This window comes from Myxocyprinus asiaticus, chromosome 7, assembly GCF_019703515.2.
Source record: "Myxocyprinus asiaticus isolate MX2 ecotype Aquarium Trade chromosome 7, UBuf_Myxa_2, whole genome shotgun sequence".
NCBI lineage: Eukaryota > Metazoa > Chordata > Actinopteri > Cypriniformes > Catostomidae > Myxocyprinus > Myxocyprinus asiaticus.
Genome location: NC_059350.1, coordinates 21,034,737 through 21,062,313, shown reverse-complemented (window position 1 = coordinate 21,062,313; position 27,577 = coordinate 21,034,737). Strand labels below are relative to the sequence as shown.

Below are 27,577 nucleotides of genomic sequence, written 5' to 3'. Positions count from 1 at the left end.
ATTAAGGTCAGCCTCAGAATGTATTCAAAAATCACTGCTTAGGTTACATATAACACATTGCTTTAGGATCAGCCATTGTATAAGTGTCAAACACTGCAAAGAAAAATATTTCATTTCCTGTTTGGTTTACTATACATTTTAATAAATACCTTTTCAAAATTAATACATATGTAATATAAGTATACTATAAATTGTCTTTGTAGGGCAGATGAAAGAGCTGTCAAATCACTTTTGTAAATGGGAGAACACAGAAGTTACTACAACAGTGTTAATACCACTTTAAAAATAATTGTATAAATAAAGAATAAAAGTAATTTACATTACAATAATAAAGTCATAATGTTTTGTGTATAATCTCATAATTGGCCTTTTTTGAGAATAAAGTCTTAACATTATGAGATTGAAGTTATAATACTATGAGATTAAGTTTATAGCATTATGAGATTTAAGTAGTACTTTTTTGAGAATAAATTAATAATTTTATGAGAATAAAGTCTTAGCATTATGAGATAAAAGTTGTGATACAATGAGAATAAAGTCATAATGAAAGTAACATCAAAGTAATGAAGGACAACAAAGTAGAGAAAAAAAATTACATTAAAATTACATTTTATAAAATATTTAATTTTATTTATTAAAGAAAATTTAAAATTCTAAAATAAATGTTTGTACATATTATTTTAACATGGCATTAAAATGCCGTTGTAAATTACAGACTGCAAGCTCTGCTAATGTTTGTCAGACCATTGCAATACAAGCAACCAGCTGCTATCACATGACCCAGAAACAGAGGTGTATGAACGCTCAGATTTTTCTTCCTCATCGAGTGTCCTTTATAGTGATTCCTTAATACAGAAAAGCAATTGAGTGAGCATTTTTGAGAACTAATTTTTAAAGTATCTGAGTAAATCTTAGAATCAGCGGAAGCGAATTGCAGCATATTCTGATGGTTCTGGTTCTTGTCGTGCTGTTCTTTTCGGCCCTCTTGATATTGCCTGGTGATTCAAAGAAGCATACACAAGAGCATTCTCTTCTCCTCCTCCTGTGCTGATGTTGTTATGGCTCCCTTTTGATTCTGCCATATTAGCTGAGAACCTTCCAGATGATGATCCTGTTCTGACAGGTGGAGTTTCATAGACACAGGATAAAGCAGAGCTCAGATGGGCTGAGGTGGAATGGGTGTTGTGATGGGGAGGACTCTGGTCACTTCTTTGTGTCCCAATGTTCTGTGGAAGTGAAAGCAGAGCTATTAAAAACTTCTTATTATCAATAGATAAAATAAATAGATCCACATACCAAAATGAAAACATAAGATACCTGATTTTTAGTTGTCTTATTTTTCCTTGTTGATTTTGTTCCTATGAAAATTTCACAATTTCACTGGATTACACACGGAAACATAAACTACAAGCACAAATGTATTGTTATTAACCACTAACCACTCACCTTGGCGTCTGATAATAAATAATGATAAAGTCATAACTATGACCACCAGCCCCACTATTCCACTGCAGATGTAAACATATGGCCATAGCCACTGCAGACCATCTTTAGGAAATGTATTCAGATCACCTAATTTTTTTTTATAAGAATTAAACAAAAGAATATCCACAAGTAAGGTTGTAATTATGATAAATTCAGCAAATGAATTTGAACCTGAAGGCACACTTCAGAAAATCTACCAATCATTCACCAAGCACAAAATGGACAGTATTATTATGTGTTGCAATGGTCCTTACCTGTTTTGCTTTGATTGAGAAAAACCTCCTCATTACCTACTGAAAATAAAATAAAAATATCCTAGTAGTGAAAAAGCAAATTCTTAGTATTTGCTTCCAACAAAATGCCTGAGTGTTTACATTATACCAGTGGAATAAAAACAATGTCACATACCTGTCACAGTGACATTAATAGAATGGCTTACAGTGGTCTCGCCTAGTCTACATCTGTATAAACCTTCATCCTCCGTTGAGATGTTCAAAAAAGTCAGGAATGCAATCCCATCATGTTCTGTGATACTCTTCCACTCTGCTTTTATATTATTTGAGTGATTTAAGGCTTTACAGTCATTTCCATAGATTTTGCACCAGTAGATACTTGAGTTCTGACATTCATGTACAATAACAGTACAGTTTATAATCAACAATGTCATAACATGAGCTCTAAACTGTGTGTTTCGAGGCACTTTGATAGTTGCAATACAATTGATTTCTGACCCTGGGAGAATGAGGGAAAAAGGAAAATGTGTGAAAAAAGAGAAAAACAGAGAAAGAGATTTTTCAGTATGCCTCCTCTCTAAATATATATATCAGAAATTGCCATTAAAAAATACACCACTCAACGACCACTAGTCAATAAGACCATAAGTGCAATTTCCACACAATCCTGAAAACGTAAAGTGAAACCTTCTTATTGTTGGTGCCGAGTTTAAGTTGAACTGAAATTGTTTCTTAAACTAAAAATGTTAACTGGTGTGGTGTCTCATCAACTTTATAAGACGAATGTCCAACCTTGTGTGTTTTTATAAAAGTCGTTCAGATAAACCCAACCCTACAGGTTTCTGTAAATGTTTAAAACTTTTTGGCATAAGGACTAAGGTTTTTTTCAGCAAAATTAAATCTAAGATGTATGTAAGAGGTATCTTAAATCATAAACTAAATAAAATATAGCATTTTTAATTTTGACATTTGATTATTCATGTCCAAGCAAATATTTACCAGAATGTACTTCATTATGCATAATATAATAATGTTACATTGTAAATGTATTACATGTTGCTGATAATGTTCTTTTTGACAGCAGCAAATAAAACAGGATCCATTTGATGCTTGGGAGTGACCACTGTAGAGTTTCATGCAATTCAGTTATTCCAATACAATAATGCATCCAACAAATAACATTTAACAACTTAATAGTGACTGACAACAGTCACTGTATAGGCAGTTAAAGTTGTAACTCACCATTTGTGTTTCCACTGACACTGAGCAATAGCAGTGTGAGATATGCAACCAGGTAACAGATGATCTGGAAGATAGGGTTTCCCATGATTAAAGGTCCTTTATCAGACACTGTGATTACAAACCAATGTCCAAAATGAGAGCTGAACACATTGTTTTTCATGAGTGTGTGCAAACGTGTTTGTGGGAAAGACCAAAAGTGAAGTGGAAGTGTGCTGTAAGTACCTCTATGACGTCTCTCACCATCTCTGTTTGTCTCTTTTCTTGTACTTCTTAAAGGTGCAGTATGTAAGATTCATAAACCCTTGTTATTAATGACACATGTGGCCGTTAAGTGAACTGCAGCCAGCTACCTGTTGCACACACTCCATAGGGACGTGATTGAGCGAGCATCCAAAACAATGACGTAATGTACAAAGGACAACGTGATTCACTGGCATCATGCTGACAGATGAGGTAGCATAATTAAAATTACACAGTTATGACTGTTTTACTACAAACTTTGAGACTTTATATTATATTTGACTCTCCAGTGCTGGAACAGGGCTAAAACAAAGTGTGGATATAGGTCTGGCTATGTAAGACTGTAGTTTGAAGTAATCACTTTTCTTTGCGTGATACATTGACTGCATTTATACGATAGCCTATGTCGGCGTTAGCTAGCTAGCCAGCTTTATCAGTAGCTGTTAGCTAAGTTTGGTGGATGATGACAGTAGCTGTTTATAAAATAGACTGTACATTATAAATATGTTGACACAATTCAGTATTGATGTGATTCCATCACAACTGTCATTTTTTTATATATCGATGCGCTATTGTTTTATAATAATAGAATGTATATATATTCTGTATAACCAAGTTACGTTACACTAATGAATGGGTCTTTTTGCATTATCTTGAACATTGTCTAGCATTCATTTCATGTGTTATTGTAGTTTACCTTGCTGAATAATTACAGATTAAAACTGATTATGACAGTTACTGTGCAGGCAAGATCAAGTTAGCTAAAATTACACAGATCAATCCTTATGGCACTATATTTCACATGCTTTGAAGTTATGTAAGCTTACCTGTCCAATAAGAAGAACGCCAATTCAGGGTCAGTTTTGATCCCCAAAACCGAACGAAGGTCCCTCCAGGAATCAAATGCCCTGCCGATGTTCACTCTAGTTTTCGCTCGACCAAGATCACGTTTCTGTTAGCCAGATGGGATTTCAGTAGATAAATGTTTTTTTTTTTTTTTTTTTTTTGGCTTACTCTGAGTTTGTATAGGAGTCGGTGTTGTGCTGGGAGCCAAACGTTTGCTGGATTCCATCTCTAAGATAAGGTTACCTAGTGTTGCAGCTTGTTGTCGCTGTTGAATAGCGGAAGAGAAACTATTACTGTCTGAGGCAAGGCTCTCGGGAGCGTGCATAAACGTCACATACTTTGGATTTTCCCGGCAAAAGCGACCCGCTCCCTTCACATGAAAATCAGTCTACAGGCTTTAATAGGCAACCTAGGAAGTCCGGGAAGGGCTCATTTTTTAAGTTGCGTTACAAGCCATTCACACATTGGCAAAAAAAAAAAGTGAATATTACTTGAAAATTGTTACATATTGCACCTTTAACTTTGTATCTTTGCCTCCTTGGATCATATGTGCTCTTTACCTATGTTGTTTCTCAGCATTTCTCTTTGTACATCTTTTGGTAGCTTTCTCTGTCATGGTTGTTCTTCTTATCTTCTTTTGTCATTGAAATGTCTTACCTCAACTAGTGAATCTGTAGTGGTTTCAGGTTGTTTGTGTATCTTCACATAAATTGTTAAAGAGAATCAGGATGAACTCAATGGCATCACCTTGTGGATAATGACTGAGAGCCAGAACAATCGGTAACTGAAGTGCACATGCTCTCTCTCTCTCTCTCTCTCTCTCTCTCTCTCTCTTAGTTCTGTCACCAAGTTAGAAATATTCATAGTATCTTTGTGTGAAAAAGAAAGAAAGAAAGAAAACTAACATGGTCATACTGTCCTCTAGAGTAAGACTGATAGTATGTGATAATGCTTTGGAACACAAATCATACATTAATTCAAAATTCAAGAGACATGTTTTTCCCCGGGCTGAATCTTGTACAGTGTCATATACACAAGTCAATTTATTATGTTGTTGTTCAATAGGAATATAGACTGCATTGTAGACATTCTCTCTACTTTGTTTTCAGCAGTCAAGGTTTGTTACCAACATTTTTAAGGCTCAGTTTGAAGAGCGAATGGCTCTCATTTACTAATAAATGCATAGAAGTTGTGTAGCTATTTATGTGTGCAGAAAAGGGTCTCATCTATAGTCATTTAGTTACTTAATTTCTAATAATAATATAGGCTATATAAAAACATTTAGCCTTAAAGGTATAGTTCACCCAAAAATGATAATTCTCTCATAATGTACTCACCCTCATATCGTCATAATCTTGTCAAATATGACTAAACAAAAAATAAGATTTTAAGGATGTATGAGGAAGTCAGGGGTCCAAAACTTACAAGCTCCAAAAAGTCCACTCAATTTGGGTGAGAAACTGCATACGAGTGATGGACAGATGATACAAAGAATTGTGCTTTTCTTAATGATGACAAATGCATAATGTAACATTTAGGCAGTGCAAGGTCTAATAATGTCTGCCGACTTGAGATCCATATTCACAGACTTTCTGTACTGACATTCAAAACCTTCATATAAGCAGGGTTGGGGAGTAACAGAATACATGTAACGGGATTACGTATTTAAAATACAAAATATAAGTAACTGTATTCCATTACAGTTACAATTTAAATCATTGGTAATTAGAATACAGTTACATTCAAAAAGTATTTTGATTACTGAAGAGATTACTTTGCATTTTATTGTCATTTGTTTCATTTAATATTTAGTCCTTTCAGATGGAAAACATTTATACATATAAATGATGTGATCCAATGTGCATTTGAACAGCGGTGAAACACTTTCTTATGATGTGTTGCATTCATACGAACAGACAGAGAAGTAAGTTTGAAGTAAGTTTGGAGCAGAAAAAATAGAAATAAATCTTGTGTAAATTGTCAGCTTTACGCTAAGCTAAAATGCTATTTCTAGCCATTTTACATGCACGTTACCAGGCACGATCATATTTTTTTATCAAGAAAATTCACATTAGATCATAATTTCTTTTTTTCTAGTAAGACCTTTGATATTAGGGCAAAAATCTTATTCTTGATAATATTTTTTGTATTGTTTTCCTGTAAAAATATCTAAAAATCCTTAAAACAAGATTAATTTGGTTGATCTTGTTTCAGAAACAACGCTGCATAAGATATTTAGGTTTTTCAGAGAATGTATTTTTAACGTGTATTTTGTCTTACTGCACTGGCAGAGTTTTTATAGTCAAAACAAGTGAAAAAATCTACCGGTGCTGAAGAAGTAATCCAAAGTATTTAGAATACGTTACTGACCTTGAGTAATCTAACGGAATACGTTACAAATTACATTTTACAACATTGTGGAGAGTGGGGCGGGCCGAGCAGCGACTGTGTGGAGCGAGGCCGGGATGGACACCTGGAGCGGATTATCTCACCCAGCTGTTGGTGATTATAGTGTTAATGGGCGAGGGATAAAGCCGCGATCAGAGCTGCAGTTAGGAGAGACACGGGAGAGAGAGATACAACGAAGCTGTGTGTGTCTGGGGGGAGCTGAAAAGCACCCCATTGATGTGTGTCCGTGCTGCGGAAAAGCAGCGGTGTTGAATGTTTTTGTTTCACTGAAAAGTGCTGACAATAAAGAGTCTGATGTTGGATGTTTGCACGGCTCCCGCTTCCATCAGAGAGTTAAAGAACTTCCTTACAAGCATGTATTACACTACAGATTACAGAATACATTTCAAAAGTAACCATCCCAACCCTGCATATAAGTAAAAACCAAGACAATGGACATTTGGTGAAATCACACATGCAATATCACACATCATAATGAGTTTTTATTTTCTTCAACATATTGTAAACTGAAACTTCTTCCAAAGTTTGACAAACCACCTGAATTAACTCAGCAACAGAATCATGAGTCATCAAAAAGTATACAGTACCTAGTCAAATTTGATATCATTTGTAAAAGGCCTTTGCCTGCTAAATCACTGTAAAATGAATGCATAAATGGACTCAGAAACTGGGATGAACTCTTGTCTGCCTTCAGTGCATCTGTCTTTGATATATTAGAGGTAATTGGCCTCTACCGAAACCCTGGATGAGCCATTCTGTGTGTCTGTATGGCATCTTAGATGAAGTGTAACATGGCTGTGGACTTGAGACTCACTGTCATCTTTATTTTGAAGACTTAATTACAAATATTAAAACTGTTGAGATTCAACTTTGACAAATTATTGCAATACTTGAAGATATGGATTCAACCACTGGAGTCTTATGGATTACTTATATGTTATTTTTGGAGCTTCAAAGGTCTGGTCACCATTCACTTGCACTATATGGACCTACAGAGCTGAGATATTCTTCTAAAAATCATAATTTGTGTTCTGCAGAAGAAAGTAAGTCATACACATCTGGGATGGCATGAGAGTGAGTAAATGATGAGAGAATTTTCATTTTTGGGTGTACTATACCTTTAATAAAAATAAAATTGTTCATTTTTAGTTCATAGTGCATTAATGTTAATACATTCAACTTTTAATTAGTTAATGGACTTTTCCTGGTGGGCCGGCCACGAAACAAACACCCCTGTCAATCTCTGTGTGATTTAATGGTGAAGACTACCTTCACATGGACAGTTTTATTATCAAAATATTTCATATTTATTCATTATACTTCCTATAGTTCTTTTTTCTTTTTTCTTTTTTTATTAATTCAGGACTTACAAAGAATGAAACCTGCAACTGTGCCAAAGTTTATTAAACCAAAGTTAGTTTTCCTGTAGAATACCATAGTACAGGCGTCCTCAATAGGTGGACTCCGGTCTGGATCTGCAGCAACATGGATTAGACTACAGTGTTAGTTAGCCATTGTGTCAAGCACCCTTTTGTGAATCGTCTTTCCATGTACACTCTTTGAGGAATATTTCAACATCACTTATCATACTGTATTTTGTTGTGTTTGGGCTCATTTGAATCAGGATAGTTTGCTGTAATTTACTAGATTTCATTGAGCACGTTTACATGCATGTTCTTACACCAATTATGCTTAATAAGCTTATAATGCATGCGGTCATGTAAACGCAATAAACCGCATTCCTTTATTGCCGTATGTGGCATGGGGTGGCGTGGTCATGTGTCGGTCTGTTGGAGAGGGAGCGCGGTAAGGATCGTCACCTGGGTTATGATTACTCTAACACCTGTCTCTAATTATAGTGATGGCAGAGGGAGACCTGAAAAGGCACACCAGAGCATCAGAGCGGGGAGAGAGTACCAGAGCGAGCTGAGAGAAAGACCGGCAACATAAAGAGTCCTGGTTTTGAGTTGACTATAAGCCGTAACCTTTAACTGTTAAAACTAAAAACTGAACTTAACTGTTTGCTGTCTCCTGACTCCTCCATTGCCCACGTACATAGAACTTCTACAGCGTAAAGGCCATAAACGGCTTATAAATAAATCGATCAACATGGGTAGATTTTTGCCCATTACACCAATTACGCGTGCCATGTAAACACCTTATCTGTGTTCTTACCGGCTCATCCAATGTGCGCACATGTTGAGCGCATGCCTCTTTCACTCTTTGAAGTCAAAAGTAGAGAATAATGCAATTTTTTTCAAATGTCATGTAAACACTGATTTTTTGCCTTGTCAGATTTTTTAAATAAGCTGATTTTAGAGAGTAATCAGCATATTGGTGTGCTGTAAACGGGCTCATTGTCTATGTTATATTTATGTTTCAGGAAGTAATAAGGAAAAACGTGACAAAAAGACTGTATATATTTACTGTATGTGTGTCCGTGGGAATTTCATACACTAATACTCACTGCAATTTGGCCTCTGAGTGAAACAATTTGCTCATTGCATTTTACTATTTGAGACCTTTCCAACGATATATAACACTTGGCTACCTAATCTTGTTTATGTTTTAACAAACTCTGAATATAATTGTTGTCATAAATGTTTTACAAATTATGAGAACGAAACAGTTCTAATTTGTCAGTAAATTAAAAAGCATGATTTAAGAATTGGTAGGATCAGCTATATGCATTGTAAAGTCCAGATTCCGTTTTAAAATTACACCTATTTTGTTTAGATCAAGCAGGTGGTTATTGATTTATAACATTATTATTATTATTTATTTATTTTCCGCAGGGAGTGTCCCTACTAGCCATAAGCTCAATTCGATAAATCTTTCCAGCAATAAAAAATATATTTTAAAACATGTTCAAAAAAGAAGTACAAAACATGTCATAATTAATAATAAAAAAAAAAAGTAGTTGAAAAATATATAGAATCAAATATCTTGGGATAATATATGCAATATGAGAGGTTTATTAACAATCTTAGAGAACACAAAAGTTGTTACCACAAACGAACACACAAACAAACACAACACAAGTGTTAACTATATCTTCACTGAAAGCACGTGTGGAGGCTTCACGCTATTCTCCGCGGTATCCACGCACAACTCACCATGCACCCCACCGAGAGCGAGAACCACATTATAGTGGCCACGAGGAGGTTACCCCATGTGACTCTACCCTCCCTAGCAACCAGACCAATTTTAGTTGCTTAGGAGACCTGGCTGGAGTCACTCAGCATGCCTTGGATTCGAACTCAGGTCTCAATGGGTGGTAGTCAGCGCCTTTCCTCGCTGAGCTACCCAGCCCCCCAAATGTCTCATTTTTTGTCAGCTGCAGTTGAGTCTTAGATATCATGCTGGCCAGGTTATGGTGGTGTGCCCTGCAGTAGTAAAGAGCTTCCTTCCATGTCTTCATTGTTTTGACGAGAAGGATGATCTTTTGGCGGAGAAAAGGATGGGAATTATTACACTCAAAGTCATACCATGTGTAGTTTGTGGTGACACAGAACTGATTTCCATCATAATTATTGGGCTGGTTTAATGCCCTCTTAGAGAAGGAAAATGTATCTCCATCATACAACAGACAAATGTCACTGTTTTTCTTATCCCTGTACAGGCCGATTCAATTGTGTGACAGATTTTCTCCTGCTAGCTTAATAAGCATCTCTTGTTCTTCGTCACTTTGGATGGTTGACAGGTCTTTGTAATATAGTCTGCAGTAACTCCAAGCATCAGTCCAGTTCTTTGGGATGTTCACATAGATATGCTCTTTGACTAAAGCTGTAGTTACTCCAAAAATAACAATCAGGAGACCACTGGATGCCTTCATCTCTCCAGTGAGGTGCTGAATCAATGCAGATATGAAGCTTGTAAATGTAATGTTGGTGCAGCTATCATTATGAGGACTTTCCATGGACATAATGATTTTTATACTGTACGAACTATAGATTCTGTCCCCTAACCCTAACCCTACCCCTAAACCTAACCCTCACAAAAAATTTTCTGCATTTTTACATAAAAAAAAAAAAACAAACAAACAAAACAACAAAAAAAACATAATTTAGTATGTTTTTTAAGCAATTTGAATTATGGAGACACTAGAAATGTCCTCATAAACCACATTTATAGCATAATACCCTTGTAATTACCAGTTTGCAACCTAAAAAGATTTCCTCGTAAACCACTTAAACCCGCCCATTCACACACACACACACACACACACACATAAAATGTGGGTTTTCCAGTGAATGCAAATGAAACAATATGCAAAATGTTTGAATGTATTTTCACAAGTCAGTAGGCTTTCAATGGCCCAGCACATATTCAAAAAAATAAACAAAGGATCAATTGATCCATGTTACAGCAAATAAAGTTATTGAGTAAACTTTGATAGACAGTTATATTCAGTGATTTATCAGGGTTAATATTTACTGATTCATTTGTAATGGTGGAACATCTGAAGTTAGTCTACAAGAGATAACAAGGAAGCCAAAGCCATACCCTGATCTGTCATGAAATACCAGGAACCACTATTCTAATGCAGAGTGAAAATCATATGAAACCACACAGCAAAATCTGTGGTGTTAAATTAAGAAAGTGAGATTTATCTTGCTTCACATGCACATGAGCTATAAACATATTAAACATGTTACGAAATAAGGCTGCACAGTCCTTATCCTTACTGCCACACCATAAACAGGAATTACTACCGGACATTCATTCATCACAGACAGAGAGATGGAAACTTACACTCACTGAGAACCTTATTAGGTACAGCTGTACACGTACTTATTCATGCGATCATCAGCCAAATGTGTGGCAGCAGTGCAATGCATAAAATCATGCAGACATAGGTCAGGAGCTTCAGTTAATATTCACATCAATCATCAGAATGGGGTACAAAATGTGATCTCAGTGATTTCGACTGTGGCATGATTGTTGGTGCCAGATGGGCTGGTTTGAGAATTTCTGTAACTGCTGATCTCCTGGGATTTTCACACACAACAGTCTCTAGAGTTTACTCAGAATGGTGCCAAAATAAAAAAAAACATTGTGAAAACAGTGCAATGTTGGCATTTACCCATAAACGCATACCTTGAGTCTTTAGTGGCCCGGGACCTCATTCCACTCCCTGTACCTCATCCATTTTTTGGAGTTATAGTCACACGTCTTTAGTATTCCTCAATATCTCTCTTATAAATAGTGTTAAAAAAAAAAATAATAATTTTATAATGGTTTGTTGGGCCTCATGTATTCAGATAGAAGACAAAAGCAGGCCTAACACAGTCGTAAAACCTAACTGAGGACCACACACTCATCATAAAGTCATAAATCTTACTGATAAAAACCGCGCCAAAATCAAACAAAGGGAGTCCAAAACAGACTACAAATCCCATGAAGCCTTACTCACTAAAAGATTGAACTCTCAACTCCTACTGGATGAGGCACACAACAGAACGGCCCTCAATCATGACGTCATCGGGAGTAGAAATAATATTATGATGCTTCCAGCAACTTTGCTCGCCGTGTGTAGACGCAGCTCATCGCTGCTCTCAGGTGTAGCCTCGTGGCACAAGGAAGTAACATCCGACTTGAAACTGTGGCCATACAATCTACATCTCGCTGGACGAGTTGAGATTACTCTGTGTTCAACCAAACACTCTAACGGATCCGAAGGAGACCGCCGAGCAATCCGCATCTTCATCCGTTTGCCTGCAGAAGTGAAGAGAAGAGGATTTCTCTTCCATCTTCAATCAAGTCGATGTCGCTGATTTCTCCACCAGCAGAGAATCAGCTGCTGTACCGCCCACCGACAGAGCGAGGAAACGGCCTCCCGTCATCACCCGAGCCTCGAGGAAACGTGTCGGAGTTAAAGGACGGATGAACACACATTCGTCTGCATCCTCATATGATTCAAGTAAGAGGTTTACATCTGGGCAGAGATTGCCTGTACAGTTTACGGACCGCCGAGTCCGCTCATTTCTGCTAATAATACTCAAGGTATTACTGTAATGTACTGTTATCACAAATGAGACTGTTGTGTATTTCCGCCATCGCGGGTGAGACCGGCACACTGAGTTTATCCATTAAAGAATCAAAGACCGTGGGACAGTTTACGAGCCGTCCACTGCGTCTCTGAGTGATAAACTAGCAGCTGCTTTCTCTCCCACGATCGCGAAACCGGCTTTGGTGCTGCCACTTTATTCTCTCTCTCTCGTACTAACCACACACACACACTCGCACACACTTTTGGCTAGTAGATAACTTCGTGATAAAGCTCAGCTTTGTCCCTAAGTTATCGTACAAGCGGAGACACGCAGTAAACGGGCAAACGCCATTAGCCGGCTTCTCTCCGCCCACATTCGCGGCCATATTCTGTGGCCGGAAATCTTGCGTGACGTACTCTCCACGAGAGTCACGTCCGCCATTTTGTGCACATCCCTCCTTACACACACACTCACACACACACACCCATTCTCTTTAGGATTATTTTTGTTACCATATCTAATCATGTCACTGTTTAGTTTGTAGTTGGAAGTTGGAAGTTTATTGACTGCATTGTATTGATTATTAATTGATATTACTCCATAAATAAACTTTGTTATATTTCAAAGAGAAGTGTTTTGGTTTGTTTTGCATACAGTTGTGTCAAATGCTGACAGGGGATGTCAGTGCTCGGATTCAAGCCTTCATTGTTTCTTTTCGAAGGTCGATATTCTTCGGATGTCGATTTTCCTAAGAAAACAATCTAATATTGAGACTGTTATACTATCTGGTTATTAGTCCCTGATTCCAGGGTGGTGCCCTGGCGATATTAATCCTTTTTAATATTCTATTGGTTTTGATAATTGATAATTATCTTTGATGATTGTTGAATTTGAAGGATCAATATGCTAGTGTTAATTTTAATCAATGTTTCATCGATGTTAATAATTAATGATTATCTTTGATAATTGTTGATTTAAAGGATTAAAAAAGCTAACATTGATTCTCATCAGTGTTCTATTGATTTTAATAATTAATAATTATCTTTGATAATTACTAATTATTGCTAATAACCAAACCCGCTCCTGAACGTGGCGCACTACATTTAATGGTGCACCGTGTGAGGTTTTAATGAGTTAGATTCTATTATTTAATTTAAATATTAATTAATAACAAAATAAATAATTTTTAATTATTTCTGATAGTAACACTGATCTAAACAACCAGTAGAACCTACAGGTTTAAGTACCAAAAGTGTATGTGGTGTCCTATACACTTTTGGTGTATTGTCGAAAGTTTTGATCTTAGTTTAGCCCCTTTAGACCAGACATCTCTCGTAACAAACCAGTTATTTCTACATAAAGGAATAATGTAGTTCACCCAAAATTATAATAAGTAAATAAAAGTTAATAATTCTCTCAACATGTACTCATCCTTATCTCAAAGTCGTATGATTATCTTTCTTCTGTAGAACACCAACGAAGATATTTTCATAGATGTATACATTGCAAGTCAATGGGGTCCGAAATTTTCAAGTTCCAAAAAGGACATAAAGGCAGCATAAAGGTAATCTACACTCAATGACCAATTTATTAGGTGCACCTGAACACCTACTTATTCATGCGATTATCTAAGGCATTTCCATCCGCAGAACTGCCACTCACTGGATGTTTTATGTTTTTGGCACCATTCTGAGTAAACTCTAGAGATTGTTGTGCGTGAAAATCCCAGGAGATCAGCAGTTACAGAAATACTCAAACCAGCCCATCTGACACCAACAATCATGCCACAGTCGAAGTCACTGAGATCACTATTTTCCCCCATTCTGATGGTTGATTAACTGAAGGTCCTGACCCGTTTATGCATGATTTTATGCATTGCACTGCTGCCACACGATTGGCTGATTAGATAATTGCATGAATAAGTAGGTGTACAGGTGTATACAATAAAGTGGTTGGTGAGAGTATACGACTCATTTGGTTTCATTTATGACTTCTGAAGTGATTTAATCAGTTTTGGGTCTTATCTCAGCTTAACATTGTGTACAGTGCTCTGCGCATACCTCAAGTGCATGGAAACGTAATCAAGCTTCAAATCATGTGAAGGAGACTGCAAATGTCAAAATTTATAGAGAAAAAGAAGTTACATTTTGGTCAGTTTCTTATCCAAACTCAGTCGTATCACTGATGGATTAAACCACTCGAGTTGTATAAATTACCTTTATGCTGCCTTAATGTCCTTTTTGGAGCTTGGAAGTTTTGGAACCCAGTGACTTGCATTGTATGGACAAACAGACTTCATATATCCTGCAAAAAAATCTTTCTTTGAGTTCTGCAAACGAGTTTGAGATGGCATATGGGTGAGTAAATAATTGGAAAATTATCAGTTTTGGGTAAACTATTCCTTTAATATCAAGCGACCTACGTACTGGTTAGGGAAACAGGCGTTACTCCATCGTAAAATAACAACAAATGCCGAGTTAGTTAAGATTATCTTAAGAGTTGCAACATTATTGGGAAACCCAGCCAGCATCAGTTTGGGCAAGATTACTTCTAATAACCTGTTTAGCACAGAATTTGCTTTTTTTTTTTTTTTCAAATAATGGTAGACGGAGGAAGATGCGGAGTGTTTTGGAAACATTATTTTTGCCATTTCTTTCAGTGCCACTAGTGGTGCATAAAAACGTTTACCCTTAAATCACCACATTAGCCAATTATTTAGCTCTGGGAGTCAGATAGAAATACTTTCATTTATCCAGTCTAACTATTATACAGTATATCATTAGTTAATTCAATATTTAGTCAGAGGAAAACATTATATTACAATAGACATGCCTTTCTTACTTATAAACTGTTTAGAAGTTTTCTCAACCAAGAAAGTTCATTTTCCAATGTATCCCTCTCTCGAATCAAAGACATTTGTTTCAGTAGCGATGTAATCTCACAGGAAGAGGGTTCAAATGGAAAAATAAAGTTTTTTTTTTTTTTTTTTTTTTTTTTTTTAGTTAGATCACACAACCCAACCCTGTGCCAACTCAAGTCTTAGCTGTTGTGTGTTAAGTAAAATTCTTGAACATTACTGTGAACGAAACCCCTATCCTGAATAGTGTATAAAAGCAGGAACTGATGTGCTGTCATATGACTCTTCATTAGCTGTAAGCTGAATGGGCTTTTGCTGTCTAATTTTTAGGGCATAGTTAAGACTTGACAAATCATGCAGCAAAAGAGTGTACAATCTTTTGCTACATGATTTGACAAGTCTTAACTATTTGTATATAACTATGAATTAGGATTTAATTCATTTTTATGTTACAAACAGTGTCTAATCACTTGTTTCTATCTGGACATTCATATGAAATTTGATGAAAGTTGTAAAATATTCACAAAAAAATCACACTACACCGGACCAGATATTTCTTGATTTCTTTCTTGATTTCTTTCATTTTCTACTTTTAAGATGACAGAAAATGCTACTGCTATGTTCAGAATTTCACCCTGACCAAACAATGTTGGTCCCTTTGTCTAAATAACAGAAGAATCTGAGTCAACATCTTCTAATATAACTGATATTCAGTATAATATAACACTATAAAAACAATTATTCACTTTCAACTCTAAATATCTATTTATTATAGACTGTATATTTTAGCATTTTGTTCTTATCTGAAATGCACAATGTCATGTATCACACTCATAAAAGAGACCTAACTCCAAGCCAACTTGTATTATCTGGAAGTTCCATTTCTATCATTCTGTCACCATAGCAAAGCCAATAACAATATGGGCAAACATGTTATTGTTATCTTAACTGACCTTTTGATGTGTGTAATCAATTATCAGATGGAAACACCCTTTTAAAAGCGAGACCCTTTTTCTGCATTAGGTGCCAAGTTATTGTCCTAATGTTTGTGTTAGAGTGAAGTGTGTTATACTTGTCTTATTTTCCCACTAGAGGGAAATACACTCATAGTTTGAAAACTTAAGCTCACCATGTCATTCTAAAATGGGCAATCACATTCCCTTTGTTTTTATGTATGTCTTGTATAAATCTTGTTTCTAAAAATATTAAAGGAAACATGTACTTTGTTCATTAATACTGTGTGACATTTTTGGTCACATCATACTGTTGTTATTTGCATTGTTCTCTAAAAGGCAAACTGTAGGTGATTTTGAGTCAAAGGTGTGTTTTCATCCACTCATGAAGGAAATAATGAAAGAGAAAGTCTTACCACATTTCACAGTTACTTCACCTGGCTCACAGTGATGTTCATAACATGTTCCTGTTGTGTAACTCTATCAAGCCTTCTGAAATGATTGTTAACATGCAAAATGTAGTTACGTTGAACAAGTAATTATTTGCTTTAAATTATTAGTTACAAATCTTTACTCATTTCTTCTTCTGAACACAGTGATTTGCTAATCTGACCCATGCTTTTATTTAAAATTACAAAGTTTAAACTGTATCTCTGTTTGTGGATGTTAGGTTTATCTAGTGATCATCTTTCCAATTTAAAAACACACAGTTACATCACAGCCATGGTGCAGTGGTAGCACACATGCTCTTGACATATAAGGGCCATAGAGTCCGGCCTGCATTGTGTCCCTGTCCCAGCCCATTTCCAATCAGCCTATACTATCCTCTTTAATAAAAATGTAAAAAGTGTAATCAGTTTTACAATGATTACAATGAATATTGCAATGAGCTGCATATTACATTGAATATTACAAAACAAAATGAATGCTCTGAGTCCAGATTTTGTGAGACTTTGTAATCTCTATATGTGCAGATAATATTTATTCTGTTGCAGAATATTTTGAAAAGCAAATGAGAATCATGCTAACATAAAACTTTACTGGTGACAGATCCTCAGAGAAGTCCAAATAACATGAAGTGAGACCTGTTGTTGGGAACTGAGAAAATATTTTTGTTTCTGTTGGATCACTGCACTGAAAACAATGCTAATCTAAATAATGTGATTCATAGCGGAACATCTAAATTAACAGGTCTGATTCAGGTAAAAAATATTCTTTAACATCACTGAATCAACCTGAATAAATTAGTTTACACCAATAAAACTCAGTTTAAGGGTTAGATCAGGTAGAAATAGCTATTCAAGGTAACAGTTGCACATTGCCACTTTTTACAATGAGTGAGCAGAACTGGAAAAGACATGCATGCATGCACTTACACATACATGGACATACATTTTATAAATGCTGTCAGATCAGTCTTTTTTTTGTGTTTCATAAAATAAAGGATAAATTATTCACAGTCATTCAACTTATTAAGTATTATCTTTGATTTGTTTAACTTCATATGAATTACATTGAATGATTACACTGATTTATATAGTAGAATGATTCCAAATAACAAACAACAATACCAACAAACATGAGCTGCACTATGCAGTGTGCCCATCACTTTTCAAGTCAAGTCAAGTCAAATCAAGTCATTTTGATTTGTATAGCACTTTTCACAACACACATTGTTTAAAAGCAGCTTTACATGTGTGTAAATGTATGCTGTATCAGAAAATTATGCTGTAATGTCTTAAAGTCCCCATTGTGTGATTTAAATGAATAACACAATTGAAAATCATGGCTTAAGAATTATTGTCTATGTTATTTATTTATTGTCTATGTATTCCATTTTAAGAGAGTGTAGTCCATCCTATGACCAAGATGATGCTGACAGAGGTGTAGGCAGTGGACAGTGAAGTATCCCTTTTGAATGCTTGGAGTTGGCAGCAGTTCATCCAATGTGAAGTCCACTGAATAGATTGATGTGATGCAGATGAAATGCCCCTTGCTGTCCGGATGGCAAAGGCAGCAGTTAATAGTCATCGCTCAGTGACACATAGCGGTGGAAGTGGGACATCAGGCTGGGCAGGAGCTGGATCTGGCAGGCTCTGGTAACCTCAGGATTTGTATCCTGAGGTTGAGACAGGGAAACAAATAGAATTATATTAGCGTAGATGCCAGTGACTTTAAAGCAGAGTTATAGAATATGACAAGTTTTTCCTGTTCCAGCAGACCTGACTAATGCAGCAAATCTACGGGTTGAGGGATAATTAGGTGTATGCCTGTCTGAAGAGATGAGTCTTTAGTCGAGTTGTAATGATCTCCCCAGAGGCGGAGGTTACACTATCAGAAAGTTCAGACCTTTTACACCACATACACAAATGATATATATAAAAGTAGACAGACCGCAGATGTAAAGGGTACTGTGTATAATTAATATGTATAAGTGAACAACAGCTAGGTTATATACACACTCCCAATAGAAAAATCAAAACCCACCACCATAAGAGTCTTTGTCTCTGACTAAGACACTATAAAAGATCGCTCGCTTCGGGAGTCCATTTATAATATGTACATAGATTTCTGTCGAGATTTCTCACCAGTAAGCTGGTCCTGGGAGCGATGTTCCAATGAGCTGCTGGGAAAAATCAGATCCTCAATGTGAATATATCCAGCCGTGCAATGGCCTTAGACAAGTTCAACGAAATCGATAATCCACAGGTTAAACTATATAATCCATACAGTTCACGACAGGCATAAATCCAAATTAGAGCTTGCTATCAATGCTGTGTGTAAGAATGTTATTCTCCTCCTTAAACAGTCTGTGATTATGTGCCACCTCACCACTTCCTAGTGTAGCGGGTTGATGATGTCACTGGCACAGGTATGGCAAACAACATAGGACAAACATATACCACAGGATACTAAACCCTTAAACACAGGGGAAAGACAGCAACTGGGTGAGTGGAATACAACTACATAGTGCAAAACCACAACATACAACGTATTACACCTAGATCAATATGTAGTGTTACATAAAGCATCAGTTCTTCAGGGGTCTGTCCCGTTGTTCCTTGCTGTGTGCTATTGACAGCAAGTGAAACTCAGAAGCCATTTGTTCCATGTATCATGCTTGTCACCGACGTAAGAGGTAATTATCATTCAGTGTCCTGTTGACTCTCTCTGTCAGATTGGTCTGTGTACGTTTGCTCGTCGTCAATTTCTGTGTGATGCTTCAACTATTGCAGGTGGCCTTCAGGATCTCAGACAAGACTTGAGGTCCCCAATCAGAAATCAGGTATTTGGGGACCCCCAGCAGGTAAAGATTTCCTCCCATAAGATCTTCACGATCTTCAGTGATCTACTGTCTCTCATAGAGACTAGCTCCACCCACTTGTTATTATAGTCAACTATGACAAGCAGATATGCATTGCAAACATGGGCACAGGTATGGCAAACAACCATACCATACAGAGAACCGAGATAGCACCCAAGGCTCAGAGGGAGCTGGGGGATTGGAGGACAGAGGTGGAGCCGGTGGGACTGAGGACCAAGGCGGAGCCTTAGGGAAGGTGGTCCCCGGTGGAGCCGCAGGCTCGGATTGATGAAGCGTAGCTGTGGGATAGGAGAGCTCAGGCGGAGCCAGATGACTGATTGACCAAGGCGGAGCTGGAGAGACGAAGGACCCCGGAGAAGCCGATTGGCCAAAGGACCATGGTGGAGCCGAAAGGGACATAGAGCCAAGGTGAAACTGAGGGCTCAGAGAACCAAGGCGGAGTCCAGGGTTCGGAGGGTCTAGGCGAATTCGGAGGATCGGAAGTTCCCCTTGCCTAATCCTGAGGAAGCGTCCATAGGGTGGGTACAAGGGCAGAAACCATCTCCAGGTCCAATAGCTCTGATGTGGCTATGACATGGCATGGAGCGGGCTGAGGTGTTGCTGTGACATGGCATGGAGCAGGCTGAGGCATTGCTGTGACATGGCATGGAGCAGGCTGAGGCGTTGCTGTGACATGGCATGGAGCAGGCTGAGGCGTTGCTGTGACATGACATGAGGCAGGCTGAGGCATTGCTGTGACATGGCATGGGGCAGACTCAGGATCCGGGGCAAAAGATGCCGCTAGCTCAGCGACCATGACGTGGAACTCTGGTTCGGCGGCCATGATGTGGAACTCTGGCTCGGCGGCTATGACGTGGAACTCTGGCTTGGCATCTGCCTCCCCACAGTGAACGTGGAACCAATAATCTGCAGGGTGAGGTCTATATATTGTGCCAGGCTGTGGGTACTCTGACAGCCTGGCATCAGCAAAGAGATAAACTCAATCAGTCCAAAATGAAAAATGTCTTTGAGGGCAACCTCATTAAAGTCCACCTGGCATGCCAGAGCACAAAAGTCCTCCACTTAATCTCCAGGGGACGATTCCCCTGGTGAAGTCGAAGAAGCTGGATTGCTGGGTTCATATTGCGGTCAGGTATTCTGTAATGTTGTGTAATGTCTGAAATGATGTTGCTGGCACTGGCAATGACAAAGACGATGACGATGGTGTAAAGAACCCAAGTGCAAATGTATTCCAACTCGTGATGTCCAAAATCCTAACTACAAACATGAATGAAACATAAACATAATCTTGACTTGACATAAGCTTGACTTTGACATAAACTTGACTTGACATAAATTTGAATTCACAAACAAAGTTACATTCAACAATACCTGACCATGGACAATGGAAAACATGAAGGTTAAATACATGAACATGGGAGAACACATGGCAAGGATAACCAATAATTACAAAGAACTATAAACGAGATAAAAATACAATCAACCAATGAAAACAAGACACACGAACATGGAGGGAAACATGAAATCACATGACAAGGGAAGCACATGACATGAAACAGGAACTAGACATTTCTAAATAAAAGACATGAAAAACATGAACCAACAAAATACACATGACATTCTTAGAGGTCTGTTCTGATAGGTCTGTTTTACTATGACTGTAGACAAACGAAAAGCAGAACCTCACTGCTATTTTTATTGCAAGAATAATATAACAAAGTATTCCTGGAACAGTGCTCTTTTTCTTACCATGCACAATAAATCCTGAATTCAGTACAAATATGAAATAATTGAATACAGAAAAGACCATGAGCCAGTGTTTTCTTTTATATTACTTTTAATATTATGCATCATATTTTTTACCTTACCTGTAATTCTTAGTGTACATTATTTAACGTGTATTTATATCACTATACCATGTGTTATATTATCCAGGCATTGATCCAGGCATTATATAAAGAGAAGTTGGGTTTGGGAGTTTGTTTGGAATATACTCATAGCAAAATACACATACAAATATAAAGACTCAGGATGTATATTTATGCAACAGCACTCTTTGTTCATGTCACTCACTTAAAAACACAGATTCTATATTTCTCAAAACACATCAAAAACATGAAAATAACTCCATGAAACACTTGCCAAATTAGGTAAATAAATTAGATTTAACAGCATTTAGTACATTCATCTCTAACATTGACTGCTGAATGGCAGGAAACTGGTATAAATATGTTTATGGAACAGCAACAGCACCTACTGTACAGGGGTGAAATTGTTTTTTGTTTCATTCATTAAAGTCTCATTGTGCATAGACCTTTCGTCTGAAGTTCATCTTGCAAATTTGTCATGGATTTGGTGTGAACAGGCCTTAATACCTCTTTCAGTAGCTTAGTGGGTATAGGTTCTAGCATACATGTTGTTGCTTCCCTGGAGGGAGGGAGTCTGTCTCTTTTTAGCAGGTAAGGTCTGCCCCAAAAACTCGGGGTGCTTATAAAATGTGTTTTGGACCCTGATTCCACCCTATATATTTTTCTGAGACTGTTAATTGAATTCATTAAATAACTGAATATTTTATGGAACTCCCCTTTAAAGGAATGTGTCACAGCCACAGTTTTCAAGTAGAACTAGTCTGGCACTTGACACACCAACATACTAGAGAGTAGAATAGCACCATTTACACACTTGCATAAGCACTCAGGTATGATGTGATGAATAATATGGATTAATTTACTCATTCACAATAACACACACACACACACGCACAGTATGTACAGTATAAACAGAAGGGAGTATGTAACTCACTGACCTTTAATACATTGACAGTAGGAGGTCATATGTACTATTTTTTCAGTGTGGGTGGTACACAATCCCACCATCATATCTGATAAGTTTCAGTCTCCCCCTTCTCATACAGGAAATGTGTCTGCATGCTTTTGCTCTTGTGGGCTTCTCAGGTTTTACTCTGCATAGACATCCTACAAATCACAAACTAAAAAATAAACTTTATATACTCCTAATGTCTGGTGCTCTTTTTCAGTGCTTTGCAAAACCTTAAATCATACCTTTAAAATAATCTAATTTAGCTCAAATTTTCAATTGTATCTCTTTCCTGAAGTACTTCTGGAGTAAGTGATGCCTTCCACAGTCTGTCATAATGTTATAACACTTAAAAACACCAGTATCTTTTATGTAGACTACCATTTAAAATCAGAACCTAGGTGTTTGATATTACTGATAAACTGAATTTCTGAAGCATTCTCATAGCTTAATAATTAAGCAATCCATTGGATATTTGAACCACTGAATAATTCACAAATAAAAAATTTAAGGTCAGCCTCAGAATGTATTCAAAAATCACTGCTTAGGTTACATATAACACATTGCTTTAGGATCAGCCATTGTATAAGTGTTAAACTTTATTTCCTGTTTGGTTTACTTCACATTTTAATAACTACATTTTCAAAATTAAAACATATGTAATAAATATACTATAAATTGTCTTTTTAGGGCAGATGAAAGAGCTGTTAAATTACTTTTGTAAATGGGAGAACATAGAAGTTACTACAACAGTGTGTTAATACCACTTTAAAAATAATTGTATAAATAAAGAATAAAAGTAATTTATATTACAAGAATAAAGTCATAATGTTTTGTGTATAATCTCATAATTGGCCTTTTTTGAGAATAAAGTCTTAACATTATGAGATTGAAGTTGTAATACTATAAGATTAAATTTGTAGCATTATGAGATTTAAGTAGTAATTTTTTGAAAATAAATTAATAATTTTATGAGAATAAAGTCTTAGCATTATGAGATAAAAGTTGTGATACTATGAGAATAAAGTCATAATGAAAGTAACATCAAAGTAATGAAGGACAGAAAAGTAGAGCAGATGTAAATGATGTATCCATTGATACCACTGAAGTTGACCACTGGTTGGCATTTCAGATTGCACAAAAGAGGCAATGTCCTGAATGTCCTTCTAGATCTTTCTCCTGAATACATTTAATTTCCTAAAGAACTGCTGCTGTGTGCCTAGGCGACCTATTGCTATTGTGATAATCATGCTTTTTTCTTGTAATATTGTGATTTATTCTCGAAATAATTTTACTTTATTCACAAAATACTACACCTTAAATTTTGCGACTCTATTCTGGTAACATTATGAGTTTAAACTCAAAACATTACTAATTCAATCTCAAAATGACTGTATTCTCATAATATCACTGCTTTAATCTCAAAATGCAACTTTTTTCCCTTAAAAGTTAACTATTTTTTTTTTTACATTTATTCTAAAAACTTTGACTTTATTCTCATAAAAGGCCTATTTTGAGATTATTCTCAAAAGACTATGAGTTTATTCTTGAGATCTTCAGGAATAAAGCTGTTTAATTTTATTTTATAAAATTAAATTTGATAAAATATGTAATTTTATTTATTAAAGAAATGTAAAATTCTAAAATGTTTTTACATATTATTTTAACATGGCATTAAAAATGATTTTTATAATAAATTACAGACTGCAAGCACTGTTAATGCTTGTCAGACCAGTGCAATACAAGCAACCAGCTGCTATCACATGACCCAGAAACAGAGGTGTCTGAACACTCAGATTTTTCTTCCTCATCGAGTGTCCTTTATAGTGATTCCTTAATACAGAAAAGCATATGAGTGAGCATTTTTGAGTACTCATTTTTAAAGTATCTGAGTAAATCTTAGAATCAGCAGAAGCGGATTGCAGCATATTCGGAGGGTTCTGGTTCTTGTTGTGCTGTTCTTTTTGGCCCTCTTGATATTGCCTGGTGATTCAAAGAAGCATACACAAGAGCATTCTCTTCTCCTCTTCCTGTGCTAATGCTGTTATGGCTCCCTTTTGATTCTGCCATATTAGCTGAGAACCTTCCAGATGATGATCCTGTTCTGACAGGTGGAGTTTCATAGACACAGGATAAAGCAGAGCTCAGATGGGCTGAGGTGGAATGGGTGTTGTGATGGGGAGGAGTCTGGTCACTTCTTTGTGTCCCAATGTTCTGTGGAAGTGAAAGCAGAGCTATTAAAATCTTCTTATTATCAATAGATAAAATAAATAGATCCACACACCAAAATGAAAACATAAGATACCTGATTTTTAGTTGTCTTATTTTTCCATGTCGATTTTGTTCCTATAGAAAATTTCACAATTTCACTGGATTACACACGGAAACATAAACTACAAGCACAAATTTATTTCTATTAACCACTAATCACTCACCTTGGCGTCTGATAATAAATAATGATAAAGTCATAACTATGACCACCAGCCCCACTATTCCACCGCAGATGTAAACATATGGCCATAGCCACTGCAGACCATCTTTAGGAAATGTATTCAGATCACCTAATTTTTTTATAAGAATTAAACAAAAGAATATCCACAAATTTGTAATTATGATAAATTCAACAAATGAATTTGAACCTGAAGGCACACTTCAGAAAACCTACCAATCATTCACCAAGCACAAAATTAACAGTAATATTATGTGTTGCAATGGTCCTTACCTGTTTTGCTTTGATTGAGAAAAACCTCCTCTTTACCTACTGAAAATAAAATAAAAATGTCCTAGTAGTGAAAAAACAAATTCTGAGTATTTGCTTCCAACAAAATGTCTGAGTGTTTACATTATACCAGTGGAATGAAAAACAATGTCACATACCTGTCACAGTGACATTAATAGAATGGCTTACAGTGGTCTCGCCTAGTCTACATCTGTATAAACCTTCATCCTCCGTTGAGATGTTCAAAAAAGTCAGGAATGCAATCCCATCATGTTCTGTGATACTCTTCCACTCTGCTTTTATATTATTTGAGTGATTTAAGGCTTTACAGTCATTTCCATAGATTTTGCACCAGTAGATACTTGAGTTCTGACATTCATGTACAATAACAGTACAGTTTATAATCAACAATGTCATAACAGGAGCTCTAAACTGTGTGTTTCGAGGCACTTTGATAGTTGCAATACAATTGATTTCTGACCCTGGGAGAATGAGGGAAACAGGAAAATGTGTGAAAAGAGAGAAAAACAGAGAAAGAGATTTTTCAGTATGCCTCCTCTCTAAATATATATTTCAGAAATTGCCATTAAAAAATACACCACTCAACGACCATTAGTCAATAAGACCATAAGTGCAATTTCCACACAATCCTGAAAATGTATAGTGAAACCATCTTATTGTTGATGCAGAGTTTAAGTAGAACTGAAACTGTTTCTTAAACTAAGAATGTTAACTGGAATGTTCAACCTTGTGAGTTTTTAGAAAAGTCGTTCAGATAATCCCAACCCTATAGGTTTCTGTAAATGTTTCCAAATGCTACAAGTATTCTAAGCTTTTTGGCATAAGGACTAAGGTTTTTTTCAGCAAAATTAAATCTAAGATGTATGTAAGAGGTATCTTAAATCATAAACTAAATAAAATATAGAATTTTTAATTTTGACGTTTGATTATTCATGTCTAAGCAAATATTTACCAGAATGTACTTCATTATGCATAATATAATAATGTTACATTGTAAATGTATTACATGTTGCTGATAATGTTATTTTTGACAGCAGCAAATAAAACAGGATCCAGTTGATGCTTGGGAGTGACCACTGTAGAGTTTCATGCAATTCAGTTATTCCAATACAATAATGCTTCCAACAAATAACATTTAACAACTTAATAGTGACTGACAACAGTCACTGTATAGGCAGTTAAAGTTGTAACTCACCATTTGTGTTTCCACTGACACTGAGCAATAGCAGTGTGAGATATGCAACCAGGTAACAGATGATCTGGAAGATAGGGTTTCCCATGATTAAAGGTGCTTTATCAGACACTGTGATTACAAACCAATGTCCAAAATGAGAGCTGAACACATTGTTTTTCATGAGTGTGTGCAAACGTGTATGTGGAAAAGACCAAAAGTGAAGTGGAAGTGTGCTGTAAGTACCTCTATGACGTCTCTCACCATCTCAGTTTGTCTCTTTTCTTGTACTTCTTAACTTTGTATCTTTGCCTCCTTGGATCATATGTGCTCTTTACCTACGTTGTTTCTCAGCATTTCTCTTTGTACTTCTTTTGGTAGCTTTCTCTATCACGGTTGTTGTTCTTATCTTCTTTCGTCATTGAAATGTCTTACCTCTGCTAGTGAATCTGTAGTGGTTGCAGGTTGTTTGAACCTTGTCCAGGTTGGTTGTATCGTCACGTAAATGTTAGAGAATAAGGATGAACTCAATGGCACCACCTTGTGGATAATAACTGAGAGCCAGTACAATCGGTAACTGAAGTGTTCATGCTCTCTCTCTCTCTCTCTCTCTCTCTCTCTCTCTCTCTCTCTCTCTCTCTCTCTCTCTCTCTCTCTCTCTCGCTGGTTACTCCTACCACAAAGATAACAATTTTGAATGTGCCTCCATTTATCCCTAATGATGAGACTGAGCGTGAACTTTTAAAGTACGGAAAGTTTCCTAGTACACTCAAATGATTCCACTCAGATGCAAAAATACGGCTTTAAAACATGTGATGTCGTTCAGGAAACAGGTGCTAATGTTTCTGAACGCAGCTGAATTGAATGTGTCTTTCAGAATTTGATATGAAGGGAAGGCATATACAGTATGGTTTACGCTAGTACAGGTAGTTTAAAGTGCTTTGAATGTGGAGATGTTGGTTCGTTGTTTCAGTAAAAGTACTGCATAGAGTGAGTTATGAGGCATTGAGCAAACAGAAGAGGTTTAGATTAAAGACATTTCTAACAATGCTGCGGAAAATTAAAGAGCCGTTCTCTTTTAAAAAGTAATGGTTAAAATGCATGGGGTGACTCTCATGCTATTTTGTCTCTTTTTCTTTTTGTCTCTATCCACTTCATATTTCAACCTATTTATGGAGAACTTAAGAATAGGCTCTCTAAATATAAATGGAGGAAGAGACATAAGTAAATTGGCAGTGGTATCAGAGTTTTTAAATATACATTGGG

The 27,577-nt window shown here is 36.5% G+C and overlaps 2 protein-coding genes across 7 annotated transcripts in view; one reads left to right on the top strand and one right to left on the bottom strand.

Annotated features, from left to right (window-relative positions):
- Positions 1 to 8,506, top strand: part of LOC127443920 (OX-2 membrane glycoprotein-like) — a 74,232-nt gene extending 65,726 nt beyond the window's left edge. Inside the window, exon 6 of the mRNA XM_051702985.1 lies at positions 8,315 to 8,506. The gene's annotated coding sequence lies outside the window, so the exon portion shown is untranslated. The remainder of the gene's footprint in view (positions 1 to 8,314) is intronic.
- On the bottom strand, positions 19 to 26,780 carry LOC127443928 (B- and T-lymphocyte attenuator-like). Of its 6 annotated transcripts, none has more exons than XM_051703004.1 (7): positions 26,558 to 26,780; positions 26,336 to 26,443; positions 1,894 to 2,217; positions 1,740 to 1,778; positions 1,447 to 1,572; positions 1,318 to 1,358; positions 19 to 1,226 (listed from the first exon to the last, which is right to left on the bottom strand). In XM_051703004.1, exons 2-7 carry the CDS (start codon positions 26,418 to 26,420, stop codon positions 918 to 920), a joined length of 924 nt encoding a protein of 307 aa, XP_051558964.1. In that variant the 5' UTR covers positions 26,421 to 26,443; positions 26,558 to 26,780; the 3' UTR covers positions 19 to 917. The 6 variants fall into 6 exon arrangements, with proteins under 6 accessions (XP_051558964.1, XP_051558963.1, XP_051558960.1 ...); XM_051703003.1 differs by having other exon boundaries at positions 26,336 to 26,399; XM_051703000.1 differs by lacking the exon at positions 26,336 to 26,443 and adding an exon at positions 2,961 to 3,068.
- Positions 26,781 to 27,577: the final 797 nt, after the last annotated feature.

Excerpts from the sequence above, each read along its gene's own strand:
- LOC127443928 (XM_051702999.1), bottom strand. The coding sequence starts at position 3,120 with ATGAAAAACAATGTGTTCAGCTCTCATTTTGGACATTGGTTTGTAATC. Across the intron at positions 1,573-1,739 it reads TCTCAATCAAAGCAAAACAG|GTGATCTGAATACATTTCCT; the intron begins GTAAGGACCATT and ends AAAAAAAATTAG. Across the intron at positions 1,359-1,446 it reads ATTTATTATCAGACGCCAAG|GAACAAAATCAACAAGGAAA; the intron begins GTGAGTGGTTAG and ends AAATTTTCATAG.